Raw genomic sequence first — 22,593 nt, 5'->3', positions numbered from 1 at the left:
CCTGTTTACCTGTGGAATGTTCCAAACAGGTGTTTTTGGAGCATTCATCAACTTTCCCAGTCTTTTGTTGCTCCTGTCCCAACCGGGTTGACATGTGTTGCTGCATCAAATTCAGAATAAGCAGATATTTACAAAAATCAATGAAGCTGATGAGTTGAATCAATTTCCCTCAATTGACTTTGATTGGCATATACTCAATCAAAGTCAATTGAGTATATGCCAAAAGCGTCCCAACTTTTCTAATATAACACACACAAATCTCTGACAAAACTGTCAAGTTGCATTGTGGGTAATGTGAGCACCAGTTTTTCATTTCTGGAATAAAAAAGATGAAACCTCTGTTTCCGATGTCCAGCACAAACCCAAAAATATTATAGGAATGTAATGCTGAATTACTGTAGTACTCTTAAGAGCTATTAAAAAACAAACAAACAAACAAACAAAAAAACAGTTAGTCCTTTCATTTAATTGGAGAATTCAAAATGACCACATGTTGAGATGGCAATGATGTGCACATGCTGGGATGGACCAAAAGCCTCTAAATTAGTACAAGCATGTTCAAGACAATGATGAACAGATTAGTCTGACTGCATTGAGCCGCGATGCTCAAACCTTTCCTCCCGTTCCGTCCTGAGAAGTTTTCTGTTGGAGCAAACAGTCAGTGGAGAACAAATCTCACATCACATAATTACTCACCTAAATCACTAACTTGCTGTATTTTCTCTGCTCCTCTCTCATCTGTCTTAAATTGCAATTTCTTATAAAAGCCAGTAATTTGCTCTCTCCTGGGCCTGAATCGCTTAGTTTTATTTTGAGGGTCTTTTGCTTGGCCCCTGACCCTGTCTGCTTTTAGCAGCACTTTGTTGTCCTTTTATGTGGCTTATATTGTACTTAATTTGAAGGTGTCTGTAATCTCCTATTCAGCATTTTTGAGTCCTACCCAGGTCTCTCTGGGAAAAGAAGAGACTGCGGATTTCACAGGTGAAAAATCCTTAATAGTTTAAGATGACATCAGTTATTATGTTCTGTACAGTTCATTTGATGTTTGTTTGGGCGTCCGTGGCCAAACAAACATCCCAGTCCACGTCACTTCTTCATCATTCAGAAATCAGGAAAAGTAAAACAGTCGCAGTCGATGACTGGAGGAGTCTAATTTCAAGAAAAACAAAACACCATTAACAACAAATGGACTGAGAAACCAGCATCTGCTATTAAAGTGAAGCATGCCTGTCCTCATCCTTTCAATGACTTGCTGTATATTGTAGTATGAAAACACAACAGGTGTGATTAATGAGTTAGACTGCATCGACTAAAAGGATGCTGCTTTGAAACCACGTCACCAACACTCTGTCCTGTCCAAGCTGAGTCCTGGTGTTGCAAAGGAACAAGACATTTTGTTCTGTCACTGGCGAGGTCTGGCTCAGATAAGTTCTTCATATCACATCAGAACATTGCGTTGTTAAAGCCGCAGAGCTGGAAAACCTGTTTGCTTTGGTAATGTTTTGATAGCAGAAGCTTAACAGTGGATAATGGATGTTGAAACTGACGCTGTTACATATGTCCAGGAGGTGATAGAAGCAATACATGAATAGCAAATTAAAGAATAACAAATAAAAATAAAAAGGCATCTTAGCAAAGTAATAACAGTTGATACATGTTAGACCTTTCTCTTTTTTACAAAGACAATGACCAGTCACCAGCAGCTGGTTTCATGCTGTCACACAGCCTGAACTTGGAGGACAACTTACAGAAGCTGGCAACCTGTTTATTCAATGCGGAGCCAAGCAGCAGGATGATCCAACGACACGGGATGAAGAAAATAAAACGTAATACAAAGATACAGAAGTTTGCATCCCGTAGGGCAACCATGCGTAATTACACGAATTAGTGCCATTGCCATTTTGGCGACAGTTAATCAGCTCGCAGCCGTTTTCGTTTTAGTGTCCAGCCAGTGGCGACACCTCAACAAAAACGCAGACTTGCGTGTTTCTTTCTTTCTTTTTTCTTTCTTTTTTTTTTTTTTTTGAAGAATCACAAGTGTGCACAGCCTCGGAGGTGCGCGTGAGTCTGAGGCTCGTCCGTCTTCACTTGCTTGGCACCAGCGGAGCGCACACGGAGCGAGTGGCACGCGTCGCTGCCTCGACGGAAACGTTGTGGAGAGCGGGTTGGGGACTTTGAATGGCGTTTACTGGCGTTTAATTGATTACCATAAAAGAGGCAAAGGAGAGCGAAGAGGCTGTTGACTTATGGCGAGTTGTGTGAGAGAAGACCAAACCTGAGGTGAGGAACTGTGCCGGATTTTCACCATATTATGGTGTATTATGGTCAAAGAATCTGAGCCATATCTTATATAGAGATAGTTTTATATGATTTTTTTTTTCTTTTATGTGATGAAAGTCGCTGCATTTCAGTTATATGCTCTAAAAACAATTCCTGAAAACGTGAATGCATGCAATTTATTATCTGATATCAACAGTGTGGAGGAAGTTCACCACAGTCACACCCGAAACTGCGAGGAAACAGTGTAGAGCATGTTGCTACTCAGTTGAAAGCCATTTTAGTCTGTTTAGTTTTATTCCAAATGTGTTTGTACAAATGAATCATACATTTCTGATCTCCTTCAGATTGCATTTCCAGCATGCCAGCCAATGGGAGCTCAGAAACAGGTTGCAGGTCAGAGGTCAGACCAAGCAGTGCTTGCAGCCAGAGTGTCACCGCCTCCGCCATCTCCATGAGCGTGGGCATCTTCTCCAACAGCCTTGCCCTCTTCATCCTCGTCAAATCATACAACCGCATCCGGATCAAGTCCAAGGCGTCCTTCCTGCTGTTTGCCAGCAGCCTGGTGGTCACAGACCTGCTGGGTCACCTCATCAACGGCTCCCTGGTGCTTTTTGTCTACAGCTCCCACAAGAAATGGGAGACCTTCGACCCTCACCGCATCGTGTGCAGCGTCTTTGGGGTGTGCATGGTGTTCTTTGGCTTGAGCCCCTTGTTCCTGGGGAGCGCTATGGCGGTGGAGCGCTGCATTGGAGTGACCAGGCCTATCTTCCACTCCACGGCATTAGCCTCCCACCACATGAAAAAGCTGCTGGGACTCACCTGGCTGCTCGCCGCCGTGGTGGCTGTGCTGCCTGTGCTGCTGTGGAGGCCCTACGAGGTTCAGAGCTCCAGGAGCTGGTGCTTCTTCCACATGGAGGAACCCAAAGACTGGCTGGACATGCTCCTGCCTCTGCTTTTCTCTCTGCTGGGGCTGCTGGCCCTGCTGCTCTCCATTGTGTGCAATACGCTGACAAGCTGCACTCTGCTGCAGGCCAGGCTGCGACACAAGCAATACTGCAGAGGCACGTCCTACCATATAGAAATGATCTGCCAGCTGCTGGCTATCATGTTGGTGTCTTGCGTGTGCTGGAGCCCGTTACTGGTAAGAATGTCTCCTCAGTAGATCTTTAACTCAGCTGTAAAAGGATGTAGGCTCTCCACACTTATTTTGAGCTGTAGCTTTACTTTTAGTGTTTGGAAATTTGCATTCAACATAGCGGTTAACAACCTGCCTCTACCACTCATAGCTGAACAGGTTGTCTCTTTTTATCAGAAGGTATGCTCACACATATACACAGACCAGACAGATACATTATGGGAGCAAACCAAGTCTACAATTGGGAGGTGGCACATACTAATGTTTTCCTCAACAAACAGAGATAAATTGAAAATGAATAGGAAATAAGAGACAGATCCGGTGAAAGAGTTTATAAAAGCCGACTGGCTTCATAAAAGGAGGACATATTTAGCATAATTTTCACTGCATTTTGCACAGATTGGTATTTTCTCAGTATTAGGGCAGGACACAACCCCCCAGAAGAATGCATGGTTATGCCCATGCTGCTATTTGACTTTAAATAGTCACAGTGTGCAGGTTGACCTTTTTGTTGGTGTTGTGTCAGTCAACATTACCAACTGTCTTATTCATCCAGGCTTATATATTAACTGATTGAAAGTTTGTTAGTAAATATCCATCTATCTTCACATCTTCATTCCCACCAACCTTCACTTTTCTGATCTTCAAACACATCTTCTGCTTGCCAGTGTGTGTCTGTCATGGATTTTGAACACTGGTAAGTACAAAGTGACTGTCAAGAGACCGTAAAATGGGTTTTGAATTGAGACAGAAACCTGGCAGGTTTTATTATCCATGATGTGTGAGGATTGTTTTTAAGTTTCTCGCACTGCTTCCCCTCATCGTTAATCCGTCCATCCCTGTCATTCTCTGGAGCTGAGGCTCTCATCCTGTCAGGAAGACTGGGACTTAAGGGGAACTGAACCCAAAAGCAGACACACAAGGGGGCGCTAGGCTCAATTAATAAATTTATTAAACTCAAGGAAACAAGACAACCAAACTCAGAGGGCTAATGGCTAACGACACACAAGGGTAACAGAATTCAAACAACGACACAACACAGGGAAAGACAACACATCACTATAAGACACATGAAAGCAAGGGACGAGACTATGAATAACTAACAATGAATACAATAAAGAACACAAAACGCTCCCGAAGGAGGAAACACAAAGGGCTATGAAAAATGGAACTGACTACTGAAAGAACTAGATAAGAAAAACTCACAACTCAAATTACCTTCCTAGAAAACAGAAACAAGAATCTAAATAACAAAAATAATCAAACAGAAAATCACTCTTTATCGAGGAGAACAAATCGACAAGGCTATGAACTAAGAAAAGAAAACAGAGACACGGACATGAACAAAGGTAACGCCACAAGAACACAACTCGGACATGACAAAGGGCTCACAATGACAAACACTCACTTACTGGCTAGGACTAGGACAAGGAATCAAGGGCAACAGGGATACATGGACTTGGCTATGAAAACACAGACAACGACCCGACAAAGACAAAGGGGAAGACACGGACTTAAATACACTAGGGAGGAACACTAATGAGACACAGGTGGAAACAATCTGACAATCACACGGGAGGGAAAACACAGGAAGTAAAGCAACCCAAAGACACATGACATGAACCTTCAAAATAAAACAGGAAGTAACCAAACCCAGGCAAAGACAAGACACAATGGGAAGCTTAACAAAATACAAACAAGACATGGCAAGGATAGAGACTAATACAAAACATGGCATGACTGAGACAAAAGTAACTAAATGAGGCAATGGCAAGAATCAACAAGAGAAACTAAACAAAACCGCCGTGCATGGCACGGGTCATGACACATCCGTTCATTCGTGACATCAAGGCTCAAATACTTCAATACTTGTATGACTTTTCCTCTAAGCTCCCTAAAAAACTGTCCAGACTTCTTGTCCACTTGCTCCTGGTTGAACAAGACATGCATAATGTCACCACTGGCTGGACATGAATAATGAAAGTCTAATGAAAACAAACCTTGGTGTGTGTTAAAATAATGTGACGCACTGTGACTGAGTTCTTGAAAACTGCTGATTTTATTCTCCCTGTTTCAGAGCATCATGGCTAAGTATCCAGCAGGCTTTTTTCAGTTTAGCTCGTAACTGTTTATGAGTTTAAATCTTTGTGAAAATTGTTTGTTCGTTGAGGGTAATATGGGTAAAATGAGGGTAAAATGAAATATATGACCGTTCCCCAAAGGACAGGCCTACTTGACCTTCGTCGTCATGGGGATAACGTTGTGAAACAGTCGCAGTTTGCTTAGGTTCAGGCTCTAAAACTGCTTGGTTGGGTTTAGGAAAAGATTCCAATTTATGTAACCTCCCAACTTCTTAAGGGAAATAACATAAGACCGGCCGGATTTGGTCAAATAATTTAGTCAAATAATTGTTATTTATTGCAAGAATATGCAAATATCACAGAACAGAAAGAGGTGAAGCCACAAGGTAAGAGAGGCTGTGGGTGCTGTCGGGTATCTTAACAAGGGCCTCAACCAAGCAGCAACTGCCGCCAACGCTGAAGTGACAAAAACTGCCCACCCCAGCTCCACCCACGCTCCACCTCTTTACCCATTTTTGGATTAGCCAGGTGTTTGGCAGACTCAGGCACTGCAAAGATGGCGATGGCTGGAGAGTACATCCGTGTTTTATACCGTCTAGGTCCTCAACACACAGCGGGGTTCTGAACACACCTGTTCAAACACAATCACAAGGAGAGGCTCAGTGGCGAGCTGTTCACATGAAATCTCTTGAAGGTTTTCAAGGATTTGCCCACATACCACCTCTTCAGACACAGTTTTAATTGAACCACTTATTTTCTGTCCCATTGTTTTATGACCACTTCACCAGATCCAGATCATCATGCTGACCACCAGAGCCAAGGAGGAGCCTGCGTCTTTTAGTCTCCTGATGGTGGTACGCATGGCCACGTGGAACCAGATCCTGGACCCCTGGGTCTACATCCTGCTGAGGAAGGCCGTTCTGAGGAAAATCTTCATGTTGTTCCACAGCTGCCCGAAGTCTCATGGCCCACACCCCTGGCAGCGCAGTATGCTCCGCAGCTCGATGGAGACCAGCAACTTGGGCGTTAGCCCGTCCGACTGCCGCTGCTTCGATAAATTACCTCAGCCAGATACTGCGATCAAATCTGTTACCTGAACCCTGGTCACAGTGGTTTGATCACCTGTGAGAAGAACACGAAGAACTTTTTTGGAACACAGATTGTCACATTTAATCTGACATAAACTACTATTATAATGTTGTTTTTAATGTTCTCTTTGGAGTTGTAAAATGATCCCCATGAACTGACAGCATTGTGATCTACTGTATAATGTGGGATTAACCTTTTGTTCTCAGCTTTCAACCATTTTTTTAATGCATCATTTTTATGCAACAATGTTCACAGTGCTCAGAAAATATGGCAGCCACAGTTAGGTTGTTTCAGTCATTCCTTTGTGGTGCTTTTTCTTTTGGGAAAGTTATTGTCTTTGTTCTTAATGCTTCTGAAATTTCCATAAGGCAGCCCTAACCTATGCTCATAACCTCATCTAAGGATTTTTACTGAGTGTGTTTGAATCTCTTTGTCTGATTTTGTTATTGCTGAGGCAGTGGCACCTGTGCTTTTGACTTCTATCTGTCTATCTATCTATCTATCTATCTATCTATCTATCTATCTATCTATCTATCTATCTATCTATCTATCTATCTATCTATCTATCTATCTATCTATCTATCTATCTATCTTGGCTGCACGTACATAGTGCTGTTTTTTAATAGAAGATCATGCCACATTGTTTCCATGAATTTTCATACAACCGTGACAGAGTGAAGTCGGACAGAACCAGTCTGTCAGTCTGTCATTGGTCTGCCTGTAGGTAATTAATGTAAATACAATGTTCTGCACAAGTGCTTTGGTAGCATGTCAGCTCTCGCTCATTAAATCTTTTCAAGCTGAACTGTGTAATAAAGATGAAAATGGAAAAACAAATCGAAAACATTACAGAGCAAACTGACGACTCCTCAAAATGTTCTGTTATAATGGTGATAGTCAGGATAATGTGTGTGTGTGTGAGGGAGCAAAAACATCTTTTAGGAGAAAGCCTGTCTATCTTTGTCTCTGTGGAGTCCATGGAGTGTGGCACAGGGATAATTATACACTTTTTCAGTCAAATCATAATCATCCAATTCCAATCAATTATATTAATTATAATTAATCAATCGCGATACATTTTTAAAAGCTAATATGGGTTGATTAATTTGGATTTTAACTGTGCATCATGAAACAAAGTAGAAAAAAAGAAGACTTGCTGTTATGTGTTGCTAATCACAGCTCCTGCTGCTGCTCGGAGGGTTAATTACAGTGAACTTTTAGGTGGCACACTGCTTACTGAGAGCCGTCCACTAATTACAGTAAAGTCACAGAATGCAACCAGTGACTATTACAGTGAAGCAAACAACAAATAAACTGTGGGATGGAATACAATAGGCAGACACATACATGGAAAAATAAAAAGTAAACTTAATTAAAATAATTTCGAGGATTCTAAATTAAAAATCAATATTTTTCACTGGCAAATTTCATTCTGTTTGTACTACATTTTATTTACTGTGAGTTTTAAAATCTCTGTTAATTTGATAAATCATTTTCCAATAGCTTTTTAAAAATGTCTCAGTTTATTGCTTCTAAACACTGAACAATCGTTATTTCAGAGTCTGGCTCAATGTGAGACTATTAGAGGAATAAAATGCTGCAGGAGTGGTTTGCATTTCTTTGGCATTTTCCATACTGCCTTTAAATCTTTCAAACATTAAAATGATCTTGCTGTTATGTATAGAAGCTGAATATGAACGTTTTACAGGCACCTCTTTAATTCCACAGGGCTACTTATCTCATGCTCAAAGGGCAGCTTTTGGATGCATGATCGCTTCATAGCCGAGTAGCGCTTGTTAGTGTCGTTTATAAAGTTCCCTGTAGGTGGCAGCACGACGCGCGTACCCCTCCAGCTGGTTGGAAAAGAGAAGAAGAAGAACAACCCGTCTGGTATGTGACGTAATCTCTTCCTCATAACCTCCATCTTTCAGTACTGCATGCCTCTGAGGATATTTGAGCAGGTTTGGGATGATAAATATTGATTTGTGTGAAATGTGCGGTAGTTGTGGAGTGTGTGGTTGTTGGCGTGTGGTCGGAGCAGAGCTGTCGGACTGAGCGGGGCGGTGACAGGCGGTGTGTTTAGTCTGTGTGTTGTGTTTTCATCCCTGCAGCTGCTAACCAGACACACAACACAGCAGACTGTCTGCTGACAAGTTGGAGCTAGTCTGAGTTATCATTGCATCAGCGTTAGCTGATTTACCGTCTCTTTCATGTGTTTTTATTGGTTCGCATTCTTGATCAAAAAATACATTTTTCTATAAATGTTAGCATGTTTTTAATCAGCTAGCTAGGTGACTGTCATATTGTTCTTCCAGCTAGTGTTGCAGCTCACAGTAGCAGACAGGGGAAGCATCAGCATGCTAGCTGTTCAGTCAGCTACACAAAACATTCGTTTGCTTTCAGCGTTATCGACGTTTTTCTCATGTTGCAGGTGAAAACATGAATCAAGAAAAATTGGCAAAACTTCAAGCCCAGGTCCGGATAGGAGGAAAGGTAAGTTGACACCCAGGAGGCGGTCTGATGTTTTCATTGAGAGAGGTGGCTATGTCAAATAAACTAAGCTAACCCCAAAACTTCAATTCATTTTGTCAGGAAAAAAAAAAAAAAAAAAAGTGGTGATTGCATTTTTTGAGTTTTATTATTAAAAGCTTTTACTAAATGTCATTGCTGGATTTAGTACTTTTAGGTGGTGCCATGACACATTATCAGTGCAGGAACTTACAAATACAGTCTGAAATTGTGCCTTGCAATCAGCTGAGCAGAGCTAAAATCCAATTTTGTTAAGATAATAATAATAATAATACTTTGATGTTTAATAATAGAGCCTTGTCCATTAGCTAATTTACAAACAATTAACCAGCAACCGATTTGATAATCAATTAATTAGTCATTTTTCAAGTAAAATCATCAAATGTTATGTCATTCCAGTTTCTTAAATCAAGTACTTTATTGTTTGTCTTGCTTTCAGATATTGTAAATATCTAATAAATAAATCTGGATTTTCACTTTAAATCAGACAAAGCAGTTTTGAAGATGTCATGCTGGGCTCTGGGAAATTATTATGAGTTGTTTTTATACGCTGTTCAACAGTTTTTATACTAAACAATAATGCAATAAGTAATTTGGTGATTCGTTGATAATAGAATATGTGCAGATCTTATTCATACTATGAATCAGTATGTGTGGTCACATTATGATAAATTTTTAACGGAAAAAATAAAAATTGTCTCAGAATGTGCCTGACATTCCCCCTTTCAGATGTTTATAGCTCACTTTTATATTTATTAAAATATAATATTTGAGTCTTTGCTAAGAAATGCTGGAGCCTGACCCACAGAGTCTTTACTCAGCAGTGTTAAACAAAATGAAAAGAGCTGCATGATTTTTTTTTTGTTTACAAAAACTCAACCTGAAGACTGCAGCAGAGCTCGACCAAGAGACCACTGAATTTTTAATTTTCACCTGCAAAATGTCCCATTCAGTACACATCTTTGTCACAACTCTTTAAGAGACAAATTTAAGGGATTCTTATTATCACTGTATTAATTTTATACATGTATTCACAATTAGCAGATACATCAGTATCTCATTATGTCAACTCTCCAATATCTGTATCCATATTGGCCTCAAAAATCTGCTCAGCTATAGACTGCATCGCTGAATTTCAACAGAGTTTTAACAATCACATGTTTAATTTGTATGTGTATTGATTTGAGAGCCTTGTATGAAATACTGTAATACTACAAGAGTTTACAACAAAAGGCTGCGATTGTGTCTTAGCCTTTTGTTTTTCTCCTAATGGCGTCACTCTTTTAAGTCATAGCTAACTATATTTAGGAGTCTTCTGTCCTGTTTGGCTTTAGGGATCTGCACGCAGAAAGAAGAAGGTGGTACACAGAACTGCAACAGCTGATGACAAGAAGCTTCAGAGTTCACTAAAGAAGTTGGCTGTCAACAATATTGCTGGAATTGAGGAGGTAAATTGGTGTGGATCTTCTTTGTAAGGAAACCCTGAATGTTGTCCATGTAGACCAGACTGCTTTCAGGTTTTTCCCATTTATATGTTTCTTGATGAATAATGTGCTGATTATGGTCACATTAGGGTGCTTTCACACCTAACCTGGTTTGGCTCGCTTGTATTTTTCTCTGTGTGAAAAAGAAACTGAACCAAAAGGGAAAATGCACCAAGTTCACCAACTCATCAGCTGGTTTAGACCAGAGCAATCATCCTATAGGTGTGAAAAAGCCCTTAGACATAACTGTGAAACGGTCTTCTCCTCCTAGGTGAACATGATCAAGGATGACGGGACTGTGATCCACTTCAACAACCCCAAAGTTCAGGCCTCTCTGTCCGCCAACACCTTCGCCATCACGGGCCACGCTGAGACCAAGCAGCTGACAGAGATGCTTCCCGGCATCCTCAGTCAGCTGGGAGCAGACAGCCTCAGCAGCCTGCGCAAACTGGCAGAACAGTTCCCTCGGCAAGGTGGGTGTGCCTGGACCTCTTAGACCTGTGACATTTCACAGTCACTGTAAAAGAGGAGGGTGAGGGGTTCTGTCTCACCAGCGTAGGGCGTGTTGCAGTTGTGTGATTGGTCTTGATTTAAAGCTGCACTTAGCAGATTCGCATGTTGTTGGATTCAAACGGCGAGAGGTGACTGGCCACTGTAGTTTTTAGCAAACTTTACTCAAACAGGAGTAAATAGTGTGTTTGTTGGGGACTATTTTCAGCGGTGGATTAATACGCATTTGGTGAGTATTTCCAGCAGCAGGACGTGTATGTGGCATCACCTCAAACTAAACTACAGTGTCCATGTTCTTGATAATGAAGCATCATGTCACCCTGCGTGAATGTGTGGCTCACTGCGTTTTTAATAGTTTTTGGACAACGACACAGAGAAATGACAAATATCAGGCCACACACAAGATATTTAGCAGTCGAATAAATACTTTTCCCTCTCTCCATGTTATTTGTTGGCGATAAGAAAAACATGGAAGAAAATGTTATATGTAACAATCAATCTAAAACCGTGTTTTTTTATTTGCACACTTTATCTCAGCTCTCGACAGCAAGGCTCCAAAGGCAGAGGACATTGAGGAAGAGGATGATGATGTTCCAGGTACGGACCATTATATGTGTCAAAGTCAGACATATAAATGCATTTTTGTGTATGTCTACACTTCAACTAATCCTCACAATGCTGTCCAGGTGTTAAGCATCTTTTAAATGGTTAACAAACGTTAAAAATTGTGCACAGTCTAATACTGAGTTAAATAAAGAGGATCCACGCTGCAGAGGTGGTATTTTGTCTACTGCAATCCTTGAAAAGAATAAATTCAGCTGCATTTGGTCTTATTTTTGGAGAGTAAATACAGTATCACACAAAAACTGCTCTTTTCCAATTAATAATTCGCAATGTGTTGTTCTGCAGATCTGGTGGAGAACTTCGATGAAGCGTCAAAGAACGAGGCAAACTGACACACATGAAGTTCATGTGCACACGGACTGAACTGCAACGAAGCGAGAAACCTCCTGTGTTTTTTAGTCTAGTCATCCAGACATATCAGACACTACCAGAGACTTTTCTATTTTATGATGGCCCACGGATGTCCGAGTCAGACTGGCTTGTGCACTAACTAAAAAAATAAAATACGAAAACAAAGAAACCACTTCCTTCTGGTAAACGGTTAAATCCCTTCACCACATTGTCAGTCATGGTCAGGATTACAGTGGTCATTAAAGCAAGTCTTAAGACTTTTTGTTTATCAAACAAAATAAAGGTGATTAACATTTTTTAGATGGTGCTGTGGTCATTGGCAACGTTTTTGTAAATATTGAAGATTCCTCTATGCAGTTTTGTATGAAAAAGGTCTGAATCAACTATGCTGACTTGCTGAAACCTGAGATATTTCCCACAGTATGACAGGGTGTGCGTATCTGGCATCGCAGCCGTGTTGTGTTGGCCTGTCCGCTGTCCTGCGGGCTGTGTAGACGGCAAACTGGGGAGGGACATTTCTGCACACCTCTTGAGTTTCTTCAAAGAGCTGCAGAGAGACACGGGGGAGGAGGGAGATCTGGGGTAGAGAGGCGAAACCATCCCATCCTCCGCTTGTGAGCAAGGCACTGCTGCTTGAATCCGTTTTCTTCGCCACTCAGATGTAACGGGATAAAATGCTGAAGTTCTTCTCCGCGCGGGACGACGAGAATGAAAGCCTTCTGGGAGCGATAACTGAGGGTAAGAGATCCGTTGATTGCAGCGGGGTGGGGATGCTTTGCTCCCCATTAATTGCCTGCGCGTTACAGGACGATGATGCCGGGCGCCTGTGTTTGTCACAGAAAACCGCTGATACAGCATTTGGCTGCGCGCATAGTCCGCATCCTCTGAAGCGCACGTGTGTGTGTGTGTGTGTGTTGCGCACATTCTCGTGTGAAGACAGGCAGCGTACATGCGCGCGCTGTCCGCAGACGCCACATATTGCCTCAGTAAATAACACCTCAGTGAAGTGTCCTGCTGGATCTGATGTAACGGTCGTGTGAGTGTCGCATTGCCGCCGGCCTCTTCGCCTGCGAGCGGATTAAACATTTGCACGTGTGTTGAATGCGTCACTGTCCCGTGAAGCGAGCGCTCCGGTCAGGCGGATCGGTGGAGCCCCGCCGCCGTTTTCGGGGAATCTTCACTCAGTAGCCCGCAGCAGGAACGGCACGGCCCGCCTTTCTTATTATGGCTCTCTGTGGAGGGGCTGCAATGCAGTTTAACCTGGGAAATGAGTTACCAGACTAAATCCTCTCCATCGCGCAGTCTTTTGCATTTTTTGTGCCAAACCACATCTCACACTGTGCAGCAAAATAACATGAAGCGATCAGCATGTAAAAGGCGCGCTGCAGCACCTGCTGTATGATTTCTAGCGCTTGTTTAAGTCCTCTTACTCCTGAGTCATAACTATTCATGAATCGCGGGGTGTCACAGCTCAATGAAACACCAGCTGTGGACACATTAACTCGCGCTGCATTGCGTGCTGGTCATTTACAGTAATGGTTATTACGTGACCAACCTACGAGGGGAGGATGGATGTTGATCCGGTAATTGGCTGTAATCAGAGAGCGTAGCTGCCTTCATGTGGGATCTCATGTTGAGGCGTTATGAATGGAGTCATTTCAGCAGCAAAACGGCCTCTCTGACTATATTTACGGTCCTTTACGGAAGGCTCATCTGATCATGATGTGCGCGTCCAGTGGGAAACTTGGATCAAAAACTCAAATGTACAAACCGTTTTGAAGCTTTGTTCGCTTGTTACAGAACCAGCACAGGTTTTAGAGTGAGCCTCATCCTGCAGAGCCAATTAAACACATAGCCACTATTGAACTTTTTATTCTCTTGGGTACCACCAATTGGTTGTAGATCCACTATTGGTTTTGCGTCCATATTTAGGCCACAATAAACCTTTCCCTCTTCCTTTTAACATGTAGGCTGTTCTGTGATCAGCTTAACACACCTCTCAAGGGCACCTGAGTGTCAGTGCTGCCTTTAGTGATGATTGAAAGCTGTGAGGTACTGACGAGGTCAGGAAATGGATTATCACATGCTGCTAAGTGGCCACTTTGCACATGTGAACACAGCTTTTCCATCTAATGAGTCATTATTAATGAGCATGCATGCATGGTGTGTGTATGTGTGTGTGTGTTTGACTGCAAGACAGACAGAGACATTCTGATGATCTCATTCTAACAGATGAAGGAGACAATCCGACTGTTCAGGACACCAAGCACCACTGGCTGAACAGACCCTGCCTGCTGGTGCTCAAAGATGGGGACGTGTCAAAACCAGGACTGGGCTGCGGCCAAATACGACCAGAATCTCCGTCTAAGACCTCCTCAGACGCATCCGTCAGGAGCAGCTTTGGGCCATGTGAGCAGAAACCGTCAGAGCATCCTGCCAAAACTGATTCCCCCTCCCAGCTGGAGGAGGGCAGCTGCACTGTGACCGCCATCTCCACATGGGGTGAGAGCTGTTTCGGGGAGCCTTCCAGCCCCCTGGTGCTGAGCCCTGCCGAGGCTGCATGGCCAGAGGAGGAGGAGAAGTTGTCAGAGGAGAAGAAGCCCCAGGTCCTCCCATCAAAGGAGGACTCCGTGGTTGAGGAGAAGGAGCTGGAGGAGAGCAGGCTGGAGCAGCAGGAGCAGTCCTGCAGCTTGGAGGCGACTGCAGCACCCTCAGCTCCCTCACACGAGGAGACACGTGGCAGGGAGCTCCAGAGCCAGTTCAAGATGGTCATATCAAACGGGGGAGATGAGACAGACAGCAGCACGGCCCAGGCAGCCAGTGGGGAGGGAGCGATGGGGGACTGCGCAGCCTCCCCTGTGGATCCTGACAATGAATCTGACTTGAGCCCCGCTGGTATCCTGTCCAAGGACAGAGGCACTGTCCTCGGGGACGTGGCTCCAGTGTGGGTCCCTGATGCTCAGGCGCTGGTGTGCATGAAGTGTGGGGTGAAGTTTACCTTTACTAAGAGGAGGCACCACTGCCGCGCTTGTGGGAAGGTGAGGGAAAACTCACTGTATATGTTGCGCAGCATTAGATATTCTCAGGTAACTTGCTAACACGTGTGTCTGTTCTCATTTGGTGTGCATGTTTGCACCGTCAGGTTTTTTGTGCACTTTGCTCCAACCTGAAGTTCAGACTCACACACCTGGATGGCAAGGAGGGACGAGTTTGTATCTCCTGTCATTCAACCCTCATCAAAAGTGAGCACGGATCACAGTTTTCTTTTTTAAATGAAAATTACCAGTAATGAGCATAACTCATCCTTATATCTTCTCCTCAGGGACGCCTCCACGGGGGAAAAGGAGGGTGTGGTTTGCAGATGAAATCCTCAATAAGCAGTCGGAGTCTGCTCCGACCACACCGGTCAGAGGGCCTGCGTTTTCCCCGCTGATGAGACGATCGCTCGGCGGGCAGGTTAAGAGTCCCGTGGGATCGCCACAGCTCAGGAGAGCCTTGCGGCCACATGGGTCAAGCATTAATGTAGGATCACCCAAAACATAGCACAGAACATATCTCACTCCTGGCTCATAGCTCACTCCTCTGCCTCACTCTTCCTCCAGGAGGCCTGTGGTCCTTACAGCCGGGGAACCACAGCGTTAGTGAGCAGTTCTGCCAACCTCATCCCCCTGGATGGTCTGCCGCCCATCCTCACCTCCACAGGAGTCAAAGGAGGTAAGACAGCTTCCACTCAGTTTGGGGGTGCTTGGGGGTGCGAGTCAAATGTATTCTTTGTCCATGGTTGCACACATGCTGGTATTTTCCTGACCTTCAAATTTGCTTCGCCTGTTTTTTGGTATTCTCATGTGTCATTTGCACCATGCAAATCAGGCAGCACAAAACATGGTGAAATTTAGTCTCTGATGTTGAGGATCTGACAATTTAGTGATGACTAAAGGAAGAACAAACTGAAGTGGCAGCGGCAATGTCAGAATAATGCTGAACAACCTAAATGAACACTTTCAAGCGTGTGTGCACTGAATGAAAGAATAATTAATGATTCCTGATGGGTGTCTTTATTTTAAAAGCCCGGTGATTCTTTGTGGGCACCTAATAAAATCATGCACTACCAACACCAGGCCAGTGCATAATAACCCCACAGATTTAGAAATGCTTCTTTTCGCATCACGCTGGTGGATTTTAACTTACTCTCAGATTTATATTCAACATCTTCCAACAACAAGCGCACTGTTCACACAGCTCTGGGTTCATTTTCAGTAGATGAAAAGTACAATGTCAGTCCTTAGCAGTTGCAGAGGTGACGCCAGTCTAACAGCTGTGTTGCTATGTTTGTTCCCCTCAGATTACACCGTGGAGGAGCAGCCCTCTGAGACGTTGCTTATTCAGGAGTTGGAGAGCGGCAGAGCCAAGCCTCTGGTGTTTGTCCTCAATGCCAACCTGCTCGCTATGGTCAAGCTGGTCAACTGTATGTTTCTTTTTTATTTTCAGGATAAAATGCATGAAAACTCACACACCAGCAACACACAGTATACACTTCCAATCAAGTATAGGGCTGCTCTGATCCTGCAAATAAATGCATGCAGCTCTGAGGATGAAGAAAATGAGCTAATTTGAAAAATCAAATAGAAACAGTGCACTTTTATGCTTTTTATGCCTCATGCATCCACATTCCTATATTGTACTTACCTATTTTGGAGTTTGTATTTTTTTTTCTAAAGATCACCTGAAATTGAAGTGCAGTTTTTAAAAAATCTGCTTCAGCATACATATCTGCTCTGTAAATCACTTGTTCTGCGTTCTCCTTTGAGAAACCAAAAGGGAGAAATTTATGTATGTTACATGTTTTGGTTTATCTTTTGGTAGGCTACAACGCCAAGTTTGTTTACTTTGTCTCTCGTTCCCTACGGTGTAACACTGGCACTCTGCCAGCCTGCCAGCCTGCCAGCTGCTGTCAATCAAACAAGACACAGACACATCCCACCAGCCGGCTGAGACGAAACGCAGCATTTCTGATTTTTCCCCCGAGATCCATTTTCTTCCTTTATTAATAATAAAAAACACAAGCACATTGGCGTTATTTTTGACTACAATAAGGGATGACCCAACATGATTTCAGTTGGGTTGCCCCTGTAGACCCCTGAGGTTGTGCCTTGATTGTGTGACAGATGTTAACAGGAAGTGCTGGTGCGTGACGACAAAGGGGATGCACGCCGTGGGCCAGGTGGAGGTGGTGCTGCTGCTGCAGTGCTTGCCTGAAGAGAAAAGCTTCCCCAAAGACATTTTCAGCCACTTCATTCAGCTGTACAGGGACTCCCTCACAGGTCAGAGCCACACACACACACACACACACACACACACACACAGAATAAGATGCTCACATGCAGCAGCTGTCAACTAGTTATATATCAGCAGTGATCTGTTGATTTGATTCTGAACTACACATGTCCTTTTCCTCTGTATTTCTGCAGGAAAGGTAGTGAAGCATCTGTCGCTGTCCCTGTTCGGCAGCAGTTTCCTCGGCAGTGAGGAGCATGCCGGCTTCCTGTACATTCGCTCCACTCTCCAGTCCCTTCAAGGTCTACCTCTGCCAAACCAGCCCTACCTCTTTGGCCTGCTGGTCCACAGAGCAGAGGTGGCCTGGGCCAAAGCCTTTCCCTTGCGCCTCATGCTGCGATTGGGGGCCGAATACAGATGTAAGCAATGCCCTCATGTGCAATGCTCCATCTGTACTCATACAGGTTCCCCTTCAGCCCCCCTCTTTGTTTCTTGTTCCAGTTTATCCGTGTCCTCTGTACAGCGTGCGCCTAAGGAAGCCATTGTTTGGGGAAATAGGCCACACCATAATGAGACTGCTAGTGGTGAGTATGACATGTTGTAACAGCATGTTACAAAATCACATTTCCTGTCGTTAATAGGAAGTTTCGTGCCTTACTTCTCATTAATGATGTTGTTCTGTTCCTCCCATCCTGTTACACAAGAAATCTCATCTTAAAATGTTTTTGAAATGCTTGATCTATGTTTTATCTGTACTGTTTTTATTCCTATTTATTTGATCTTGTTTACTTCATTTTATTGTCTTTGTTTCCCTCTGCTCATGTCTTTGGCCTTTTTTTTTAAAATCATTTTATCTGCCTTATCTGGTTTTATCATTTTTTTTGGAAAGCACTTTGTAACAAAGTTTATTGTTCTTATTATTATTATATTGCAGGACTTTAGGAATTACCGTTACAGCCTACCAATGGTACCGGGGCTCACTGTGGATCTAGAGGCTCAGAGGACCTGCATAAAGATACCGACCACCGGGTACAATGAGGTAAGACTAAACCTTTAAATGCCTCACAGAGTCAGTGCTAATGTTTATGTGTTTTTCATCAGTTGGCTTCCTTCCCTCTCTGCCCACTTGTCTCACGTTAGCTGATGAAGGCTCTGAATAAGTCCAATGAGCATGTGCTGGCCATTGGGGCGTGCTTCAATGAGACTGCAGACTCCCACCTCATCTGTGTGCAAGGAGAAGATGGCCAGTACCAGACCCAAGCCATCAGCATCCACAATCAGCCACGCAAAGGTGGGCCGTAACAGGATGCTGTAGATATCAGACTCTAGACTAGTAGTGGAGGACATTCACTGCAATCAGAAATTTGGATTGCAACAGGGGGAAGCCCTGTTTTGGGAATTGGAGAACTGATAAGAAAAAAAACAAACAAATTCGGCACATCTGTACGAGAGCTATATTCAGGTGATTTTATATTAAACCTCCAAAGACCATTTGGTGCAATCTATTGGTTAAGCCTTGTTAAATAAGTGTCACAAAAGTTACCATTACAAGGTAATTGTGCAGCTACACATTGTGCAAAGGCATGAAATATTATTCTAAATCCCAGTGTTTCCAAAGATGTTACACATTTATTCTGTGGTACAAGGAGGAAAATTAAAACAATACAAAGGGCAGTAAGGGCTCAACTGGGCCAAATCTGTTATTTTCCCTTATTGAACACTAGATGGCGTTACACTATAAACAATTACTGCTGCAGAGTTTGTCTCTAAAGATGTTTCTTTTTCTCTTTCTTTCTTTATACTGCAGTCACTGGATCCTGCTTTTTTATATTCAGCAGTGCACTGAAAGCGTCTGCAGGATACCTCGCCAAGTCTAGTATTGTCGAAGGTAGGATGTCCACTCAGAGGGGAGTCAGGCTCACCGTGACTTTTTCCTGCCCCCAAACAGGAAATTCATTGTTTTCATTTTCTTTGAGTAGTGCATGTTAACACCCCTGCTTCAAAATTGGTTCATTCAGAATGTGTTGATCTTTGTATGTGTGTGTGTCTGTGTACATTTTAACAGACTGTTTGTCTAGGCGTGTGTACATGTTGATGCATGTGAGCGTGTGTGTGTGTGTGTGTCTGGCCGTTGGTGTCTGTTTGTGTGTTTCTCCTGTATCGCTGTCCCCTCTCCCCAGATGGGCTAATGGTGCAGATCACCGTGGAGACCATGGCGGAGCTCCGCCGGTCGCTACGGGAGATGAAAGACTACACCGTCACCTGTGGACGGCTTGACCAATCAGACAGCCAGGAGCTTGTTTGTGTACAGTGGGTGGAGGAGAAATGCACTGTGAATAAGGGGTGAGTGTGTCCACGTGTTTGAAGTTCATGCGGCAGCCTCAGAATGAAGCATTTGTGCTCAAAGAGAACAATGTAACAGTCATATTTAAAGATTAGTCTAATTTTCATAAAGCTATGCAAAATGCATAGGGAGCAATCATAACGTCCCCCAAGGCTGAGGTGCGCCAAATGCATTTTAATTCCTGTCCTACATTGTAAATTACTTCTATGTGTTTGCAGCAGGTGATTTGAGGGGGGAATGTATCCCCTTTATTAGCAAAATGACCAAAATGCATCCCCCTTGTTAACCTGACACCCCTCCTCTCCATCCCTCCATCTTGTTTAGCTGAATATCTTAGTCTAGTCTGCAGGACTCACTGATCCTTTAACTGACTTAGGTTTCAGAGTTAGAATCTAAGGCCACGATCATGGCTCTGAATTATCAGCAGGCTAACTGTGCCGTGTATCCACAAATCCATCTATGGTTGCAGACAGATTTGTAATTATTAAATATAGTTAATTATTATTCTCCAAACTATAAATGTTAAATTCTGTAGCATATCGTAGCATATAAATAGAGTAGCAACAAAGTAGCAACATGTAGTCACAGAAGAGCAAGAGGATCATAGAGACACACTGCTACTCCTATGATATTCCTATAATATTCCTGAATACATCTCCACAGCAAGCCACCTCTGTGGCAAAATATTTCAGGGGAGACATGACTATGGATGTAGTTTTTAGTGTAGATTTTTCCTTCAAGAGATGGTGTGTGTGTGATGAACATGTCACCGATGGTGTGTTTGTCTCCCCCAGAGTTATAAGTCCCATTGATGGGAAGTCCATGGAGTCCATCAGCAGTACGAAGATGTTCCAGAAGTCAGAATACAAAGAAAACGGGAAGATCATCCGCTGGACAGAAGTACATGTGACGCTCTGCTTGAAATTTCAACATACGTCCATCTGAATCTGTCTCCTCTCTTCATGTTTCTGTGTGTGTCTTGCGCAGGTGTTCTTCCTGCAGAGGGAGGACCATCCCAAAGGAGGAGCGAGTGACTCCGCCGAACATAACCGGCTAACGGAGCGCATCGCCCGGGCCTTTTGCTTGGCACTGTGTCCACACCTCAAACTGTTAAAAGAGGACGGGATGGCCAAACTGGGGCTGCGTGTCGCTTTCGAATCTCAAGAGGTCAGAAAGGATGTTTGGTATCAGTGAGCTGAGTCACAACAACATGGTGCTACTAATAAACGAGGCTGGAATAGGCCTTAAGCATCAGATGTCATGCTTCTGCCTCCTATAGGAAGGTTGCATAATGAATACCGACCTGCAAACTACATGCTTATTCATTCTGACATCTGTTATGCCATACAAAAATTATTATGCTACAGAAATGATAGAGTTTCTGTTAAATTGGCAGCAAATCACATAGTTAAGTGGTAAAAAAAATTAATTATTAGACAGACTGACACATAGCACTAATGTGTATGTATGTGAGTTATGGACTGTAAACAAAGTGAAAGTCCCTCTTGTTTTTCCTCGTTCCTACAGTTGAATGTTTGAGCTTCACCGTGCAGAATGACGTATGTGAAGAATTTGACACTAGAAGGCTGTTTTCACGTTCATTGCTGAAAGTGTACATTTCCTCTGCTTCCTCTGATCTGACTTTAAGGGGTGGGCCTACGAGCATTATTTTATTATTCATCAAACACAAGCATGATGTGGGAACCTGAAGCCCGAGTGGACTTCACAGTGAAGCAGAAATCGTTAAACGTGTGAAATGAAAAATGTTTGCATATTCATGTATTCTGGAATTTGCATTGAGGGAGAAGGAGTAGGTGCCAGTTTAAGGATTTTTGTCATTTCAGACACACATTAGAAATTTATATGCACACCTTAATACATGTGTGGAGATCTTTATGTTTATATTGATATGCTTTGGGTCTTCGTTGTTGTTTTTTTAATGACTTTTTTGCTAAAATTATCAGCCAGTAAAAGCATAAAATGAAGCCATTACAACAGTTTTATCTATTGCACGTTGCAGAGTTGTAAAGTTTATAACACAGGTCTGGGTGTGGCTATATCTAAACTAATTAGCGGTTTACTTTGTAATTCCAGGTGGGATTTGTGGCCGGGAGCAATGGGCAGCCCCTCCCAGCTCAATATCTCAACGCTCTGGACAGCGTGCTGATCCCCGTCATACACAGCAGGGGTCGCAAGAGGGGCGACGAGCCCATCGTCATGGAGCTTATCTTTTACATTCTGGAGACTATCACTTAGAGCGCACACACACCCCACTATTTCACTTTTTAACCCTGACAACAACTCTGTCTCCGGCGCTCCCCATCAGTGCTGCCATCGGTTTCAGGGCAATAAACGCATTCAAAGGGCAAACCAGACCACATCCAAGGTCTGCATCCATCTCATCCACTCACGGGTAGAGAGACGTGGTCTGACTCTTAGTGGTTTTCTGATCTCACCATGTCCCCGCAGCAGACAATCTGGGTACACATGAAACCTAGCGTGGACCATCAGATCAGGGTTCTGCACTGTACAGTAGTAGCAACTTCATAGCTTGATATCATTCACGCCACAATGTTCAACTTCCATATGGAGAATACCTTTAAAGTGGGAGCTGGAGTCGGCCCCACAACCTTTAAGCAAAGAGAAAAAGAGAATGACTTGAAGTACTGGATGTAGTAGATCTGTAGCAATTTGATGCACACTGAATGAATGCCTGAGGAATGTTTTCATACTGGATGTATTTTAATTGATTGCTCATGAAATGTAACGTCAGCCTGGAATTAAACTTGCAACAATGACTGAGCTGCTGCCTGTTGACCCTCTGCTCAACATGCGTGTACTGTACTTACATATTGCCATTTTACCCTGCTTTATACTTATACTTCACTCCAT

General features: G+C 43.3%; 3 protein-coding genes across 3 annotated transcripts; all 3 read left to right on the top strand.

Annotated features, from left to right (window-relative positions):
• Nucleotides 1-2,638: 2,638 nt before the first annotated feature.
• Nucleotides 2,639-6,593, top strand: ptgfr (prostaglandin F receptor (FP)). The gene is made up of 2 exons (XM_041936096.1): nt 2,639-3,421; nt 6,285-6,593. The coding sequence occupies exons 1-2, from the start codon at nt 2,639-2,641 to the stop codon at nt 6,591-6,593; spliced, it is 1,092 nt and encodes a 363-aa protein (XP_041792030.1).
• Nucleotides 6,594-8,484: 1,891 nt separating this feature from the next.
• Nucleotides 8,485-12,379, top strand: btf3l4 (basic transcription factor 3-like 4). The gene is made up of 6 exons (XM_041935173.1): nt 8,485-8,546; nt 9,017-9,078; nt 10,449-10,562; nt 10,870-11,071; nt 11,646-11,705; nt 12,018-12,379. The coding sequence occupies exons 2-6, from the start codon at nt 9,025-9,027 to the stop codon at nt 12,062-12,064; spliced, it is 477 nt and encodes a 158-aa protein (XP_041791107.1). The 5' UTR covers nt 8,485-8,546; nt 9,017-9,024; the 3' UTR covers nt 12,065-12,379.
• A 378-nt stretch (nt 12,380-12,757) lies between these two features.
• On the top strand, nt 12,758-22,493 carry zfyve9b (zinc finger, FYVE domain containing 9b). The gene is made up of 16 exons (XM_041935359.1): nt 12,758-12,821; nt 14,316-15,121; nt 15,226-15,325; nt 15,406-15,605; nt 15,686-15,797; nt 16,426-16,548; nt 17,249-17,404; nt 17,552-17,776; nt 17,859-17,941; nt 18,292-18,396; nt 18,498-18,648; nt 19,165-19,245; nt 19,538-19,700; nt 20,496-20,601; nt 20,689-20,868; nt 21,796-22,493. The coding sequence occupies exons 1-16, from the start codon at nt 12,758-12,760 to the stop codon at nt 21,955-21,957; spliced, it is 2,817 nt and encodes a 938-aa protein (XP_041791293.1). The 3' UTR covers nt 21,958-22,493.
• The last annotated feature ends 100 nt before the right edge of the window (nt 22,494-22,593 follow it).

This window comes from Chelmon rostratus, chromosome 4, assembly GCF_017976325.1.
Source record: "Chelmon rostratus isolate fCheRos1 chromosome 4, fCheRos1.pri, whole genome shotgun sequence".
Classification (NCBI taxonomy): Eukaryota; Metazoa; Chordata; class Actinopteri; order Chaetodontiformes; family Chaetodontidae; genus Chelmon; species Chelmon rostratus.
The sequence above is the reverse complement of the archived record's forward strand: the minus strand, read 5'-3'. Positions and strand labels throughout refer to the sequence as shown.